This window comes from Amphiura filiformis, chromosome 15, assembly GCF_039555335.1.
Source record: "Amphiura filiformis chromosome 15, Afil_fr2py, whole genome shotgun sequence".
NCBI lineage: Eukaryota > Metazoa > Echinodermata > Ophiuroidea > Amphilepidida > Amphiuridae > Amphiura > Amphiura filiformis.
Window position 1 is genome coordinate 17438294 of NC_092642.1, and position 6492 is coordinate 17444785.

General features: G+C 36.1%; 1 protein-coding gene across 1 annotated transcript in view; it reads left to right on the plus strand.

Moving 5' to 3' along the window:
- LOC140171341 (glutamyl aminopeptidase-like) overlaps positions 1-5605 on the plus strand; it is a 32753-nt gene extending 27148 nt beyond the window's left edge. Inside the window, exons 15-20 of the mRNA XM_072194578.1 lie at positions 384-457; positions 941-1042; positions 2166-2336; positions 3743-3883; positions 4924-5005; positions 5377-5605. Of these exons, the coding sequence (XP_072050679.1) occupies positions 384-457; positions 941-1042; positions 2166-2336; positions 3743-3883; positions 4924-5005; positions 5377-5532 (726 nt within the window). The 3' untranslated portion in view covers positions 5533-5605. The remainder of the gene's footprint in view (positions 1-383; positions 458-940; positions 1043-2165; positions 2337-3742; positions 3884-4923; positions 5006-5376) is intronic.
- The last annotated feature ends 887 nt before the right edge of the window (positions 5606-6492 follow it).

Here is a 6492-nt window from a genome sequence, read left to right on the forward strand (position 1 = left end):
CAAATATTAGACCAGTTCACAATTAACTACTCCAGCACGGCGTTGTTTGAATATATGTTTTGATCTTAATTTGAATCTATTGGCTGAAGATAATGCGTTCAAGCTAAATGAGTACGATGTCGATCAAAATCAACGTTCAGTTTTTACTTTCATGACATAAAGCCACGTTAGAGATATGACCATTTTGTGTTGCTCATAACAATAAAATACAAAGGGAGTTGAAAACTATTATTGGCTATATCTCTAAATCAATTTACCGACATCCGGCTTATTTTGCTTGATCACATCACTTAAATAAATTAAAAATAATATGTGTCACATTCTGATATAACTAAAAAGTACTTGAATCATCGCAGCAACTAACGAGGTTCTTTTATTTACAGCGCTACATTGAAGCCCAATCTAAACCACGTTTTGACGAACTTGGTTGGAACGATATTACAGAACACTTGGCTATGTAGGTTTTTACATATTGTTTTTTTAATTTATTTGATAATGAAACAGATTATGTCGATAAATATCAATTATTTTATTTGGTAAAACAAGAGCATTATAGTTATGCATATACCTTATAATCCCCTCTCACAGCAATTCATTGTCAAAGATTCATGAAAGTTCATCTGTGTTGGTATAAATCATGATTTTGATTTAAACTTTTGATCCAAACACAAAGAATTAATTTCTACCTCGGAATATTCAGATGGTACTCCATCTTTCATCAGCGAGTGAGTGACTGTATCAGGTCAAGAAAATCGCGACCTGATAGAGTCACTCACTCGCTGATGAATGATGGCGATAGGCCTACCTTCTGAAAATTCCGAGGTAGGAACTAATTCTTTGTGTTAGGATCAAAAGTTTAAATCAAAATCATTGTCAAAGATAATTAGGACTTAATAATGTTGCCTGCCTCTCATATCCCTTGTATTCCTTCTTCTTTTAGCTTCCTCCAGTCTGATATTATTGACATGTCCTGTGGGCATGGTAGTGCAGATTGCCTCGATCAAGGCGTGGAGTTATTCAGAACATTTACCAGTGGAACCAGGTGAGAAATAAGTAGTTATCACGTCGTACAGGGTGTCTCATAAAAATATCGGGCGAATGAATTTGCACATAAGTCGAGAAGTAGGTATCGAAATCAAAAATTGAAAAAGCAGCGCGTAGCTCATGTTAATTTGCATCAAATACACACATTTTTTGATTCAGTTGACTGGTTGTGAAAAAATGTACGATTACATAATGCGCGCATCAATGCAATTCATTCCAAATTTGATCAACAACCGCTTGCTTTTTGCATACTCGCTCATCCCTTCCTAAAGTTTGTGTACCTCATTAAATTTAGTCCTCTTATCCATTTTATACTAAGACGGCGTTATCTTATGCTTTCACTGAAGTGAACAACCTGAGTATAACTTTTGATTTGCTTTCATATTCCCTCATTTCAAATGTTATAATTTTGGTCACGTGGTTTCCTATTATCCTGCCTAAGCTCTTGACTGACATGATTATCGATATCTTTGTTTCTACCTTTTGTTAGAAACTTAAAATTTGTAGCAAGGAGATTCGGTTTTCATTTCAGTTTGTATAATTGTGTGAAGAAGATTAAGGGGGAGGGGAGAAAGAGAAGGGAAGAGGGGAAGAAGAGGGGAAAAAGATGGGAAAGGGGAGGAAGGAGGGGGAATAGTGACGATACTAACGTTGACAATTCATTGACAATTGACACGATTGACAATACTGGCTACGCGCCTGCAAGAAACAGATTGTTTAAGGAAAACATGGAGAGAACGAAAGGATTTCGCAAAAAAAACAAAACAAAAACAAAAAAACAAACAAAAACCGCCCATTAACATGTTAGTACATTATACGGAATGATCTTTCTTGGAATTAAGTGAATAGATGCATGTGTTATGTAACCGTTCATTTCGTCGCAACAAGATGCAGAATAAGATGGGTTACGCGTTGGTCATTACATGTTTGGATTCTGATGCATATTTCTCACTTATGTCCAAATACAAATGGGGGTGGGGTGGAGGAGGGTGTGTGGGGGTGTGTATGCGGGGTGGTTTTATGTGTTTCTTATTTTTGTTTTGTTATTGTATGTATGCAGAGCTCTGGTATGTATGTGTGTTGCATTTGTTTATTTTGGACATTACTTTTTTCTTGTTCAGTTTGAAACCAGATTTCCGCAGCAATGCCTACCAGTATGGTATGCAAGAGGAAGGGAATCAGGATAACTGGGACTATCTATGGGAACAATACACCACAACACAGTCAGCATCAGAAAAATCTAGATTACTTTATGCGCTGGCAAGAACACGTGAAGTATGGCTGATATCTAGGTATGTTTGCATAAATTCACAAACAAACAGAATGTGGAAGTGTAAAAAATACAAAAAAGGAGGAGAAGAAGGAAGAAAATTCGACTTGGTTAACTTACTCCTGGTGTCCAACCTAACAGCGTTCACGTCACACGGTCAGCTACTCCTGCCAAACAAATAATCATATGATACCTGCTATTTAAACAGGGATAAATCGTTAGAAGTAAGGGTCGCGAAGATGAAGAAATGAGATATGATCATGATGAGATGATGAGGAGATTGAGGATGAGACAATGAGGATGATGGTGATGATAAAAAAGCTAAAAAGAAGAAGAATGGTACATTCCACTTATTTTGTCTACTTGAATTTTAAAATAACCCATTGAAGATTAACATAACAAATAATGGTAATGAAATAATGTCCTGTCCATATCATGACGTTAAGTTTCACTTCCTGAAGAGAATTGATCAAAAATTGAATTCCCTCCTGATGTATCTGTCAATGAGTTGACCAGATCACCAGGCTGTCATTATAGCTAGAAGCAGTATATGACACGAATGGGTCAATGAGTTACATAAAATGACCTTGTAAGTCTATCAACTGGCTGATAAGAAACATCTACAGAATTCGCCCATACACTGATTATGATACTTGCCATAATACTGTTAGAGCTGTTATTATATCACGTCTTGATTATTGTAATGTGTTACTTAATGGTATATCTAAGAAAGATCTAAATCGTTTGCAGAAGTTGCAAAATAAGCGTGCACGTTTAATGTCTCAAACCAAAATTTGAGCATGTTACCCCTCTCTTGAGCCAACGTCATTGGCTCCCTGTCAGTGAGAGGATTGTATACAAGACGCTGATTTATGTGTTTAAATCTCTGAATTGACTCTCTCCCCAGTACATAACCAACTTCCTCACCTCGAAAAAATCATCCCAGAGGGCGAATGAAGACCCGCTCGGCAGATAGTATTTCCTTCTTTGTGCCTCGTTCCAAGAAGGGTGCTGGTGATAGAGCCTTCTCAGTGGCAGCTCCACGTTTGTGGAACACCTTACCGGTTCATATCAGAAATGCTGCTACTCTAGAATCATTCAAAACTATGCTCAAGACATATCTGTTACCATAATATTGTTTTCTGTATTTGATCATGTTTGCTGTTCTTTTTAATATGCTTGTTGCGCTTTGTAGCCACAGGAAAAGGCGCATTATAAATTATGTTAGTTAAGTTTTGTGTGGTATTGAGTTCCCAGGAAGTGAGTTTTGCCTGAGGCAATTTGTGGTTCAATGTTGATCCCTCACTATAAGAGTTATTACCGTCGATTTGGTTGAAAAAGGAGGTGAGACATGATCAATTGTTTTCAGGCAGTGAAACCTAATGAAATACCTCGAATGAATATTTACATACATTTGGTTTGTTGCAGATACATTGAATATACCGAGGACGAGAGTAAAATCCGGGAACAGGATTATTTTAGTGTAATGGGCTACATAGCCGATAATCCAGTTGGGAATCCATTGGTATGGGATTATGTACGAGAAAATTGGCAAGCTTTGGTAGATAGGTAAGTATGACTGTAGGTCATGGTTATCCCAGTTGAAATCTAGACACCTGGAACACATGAGTTATTCTGCCAGACAGATGGTTCGATAGGTTGGCGATATATTATTTAGCAATCGGCGAAGCATGTGTGACCATCAAGCTATGATCGACCTTCTATTTATTATACTGGTCTAAAAAATACATTTTATGTGTTCACATTTATAGCAGTTAACGGGTAAGAAGTACTAGAGCCAGAGGGATAAGTAAAAATAGAGGATAAGAGGGAAGCGGGAGAGGAGACACGTGGGGTAAAGGGCGAAAGAAGGAGAGGCAGGGAAACATTAACGAAGAAGTTGATTAAAATGAAATGAAACGGCTGATCAATCTTTAATAATAAATTGCATTCATTTTCGAATCGCTAACAAATAACAAAAGCGCTTCGCGTCTTAACAACCAACCAGACAAAATATGACACTTTCACGAATTATTTGCATTATTTTGTTTATTTCATATGATCAATACTCATATTGCCTTGCTAAAAATAAAAAATATTTGTGTGACCAATCAAACTCAGTGTAATACACGAGTATTTACCCTTAAAGGAGTATTTCGTGATCCTAGCAGCCTCTTTTTATGATATTTTCCAGTAGATATCCACGAAAAAAGCTTATTCCCAAAATTTCAGTTGATTCCGATTTTGTGTTTGGGAGTTATGCATGATTATGTGTATTACACTGCTCCATATAGACAATGTGTTGTAATTTCGTTCTGGTATACCAGAACGAAATTAAAATTTCACGATATTTTTGCGAAACGAATTAATTTGCAAGAAATATTTGGTACATAAACATTATGTAGCCAGAGGTTTCCAGTGGTATAAAAATCTCAACCTTTTTTGAGAAAAGTGGGGGGATGAGGCTGTGGATCACTAAATGCCCTTTTAAGTCAATTGCTCTCAAAGTTATGCCATAAGCGGTGGGGACTTTGGTATTAAATGTTTATTTGAATATGCAGGAATACTTAATATTGAACAACACTTTTACTGAAATAATCTTATTTCAGATTCGGCTTGAGTAACCGGTATTTGGGCCGACTAGTGCCAGGAATCACTGAATACTATTCGACTGAACTGAAACAACAAGAGGTACTTTGTTTCTTCTATTTTCCTATTCGTGTCTTGATATATATTTTTAGTATTTATTTTAAGAGTGTGAGGCCTATATGCTATCCCTATGGTTTCATTTCCAGTACAAGGTTGTACTTCACGATTTCTGATTTCTGGGAAAAAACAAAAACAAAGATGTCATATCCAACTTTAGTAGACACAGAACGCATTTATCGATTAAAGGTGCACTGTATTTAACAAAAAATAAAATATGTGCATTATACACAAGTACACGTGAAAACGAGGTTATTTATTCTCAGTCCAACAGTACAGCATAGAAATTTGACAAAATTTACGGTTTACGTTTCAAAACCAGATTGATCCATTACCCTTTCTTTTCTCTTTTTTAGATGCTCAACTTCTTTGCTGAATATCCAGATGCAGGGGCCGGAGAAACAGCTAGAAAACAGGCCCTGGAACGTGTGCAAACCAACATCAACTGGCTGGCTCGTAATGAAGAGACCATTGAAGCCTGGCTGGAAGAAAATACTAGGCACTTGATGTAATTTATTTTCATGACTCTTCATTTTTTACAAATTCTCTCCATCCATCGTCAAGTCGTGGCTTTTGTTGAATAATAAACATAATTAACATGATTCTGCGATGATTTAGAATTAAAATCATACCAAAGAAAATAATAATTATGGGAATAGAGCGATGTTCCGAAGTGAAAGCTCGTTTGTTCAAACACGCAGGGTTTTCTTCGAATGATAATTTGTTCGAAAGATATAGTCCAAAGCGTTGTTTATCTGCAGTAATGTCTGCCGTTACTCCGAATGGCTCATTATTGTTCCAAAAGACTATTTCCGAAAAGTTATTATTCAGACAGGCATCGAAAAGTATTTAAGGGTCATTACTCAGAAAGGTATTTATTACTAAGTGGCATTCGTCCAAAAAAGGCATAGCGGTATAAAATACTCCGAAAACAAAATCCTTTCTGAATTATATTCTCGGAGAAACTATACCCCTCGGAGCAAAACTTTTTGCAGCAAAAACATGCTTGCCATTTTCAGAGCAATTATCTTTATAATAAACCTTTTGGAGTAAAAACTTGTCGGAATTAATTAAGATCTTTTGTTGAAATTCGGATTGGCTCAGTATAAACTTCTTTGGAAGCAAAGATACTTCGGAATATAGATATATACCCCATAATTACGACCTTGCATTGACAGGGTATCGGCATTGATATATGACAATCAGTATTTTGTCCAATGAAAGTACTACAGTGTTTAAAATATTCAGAAATGGAAGTAGAAATTCAAGTTTTTATTGTATTCGTAAGTAAATATAATGAACGATTTGTGTAGATGTTTCACCACTTTGTAGATAGGTATGATCCTGTACACTACCATAACATATCGAGTAAAATACGAAGAAAACATGAACTAGTTCCATTTGTTGATCAAAACCAAAATAACTTAAAACGTTTAAAGCAAAATCACACGTTAGTTGCAGTGGCGGATTTA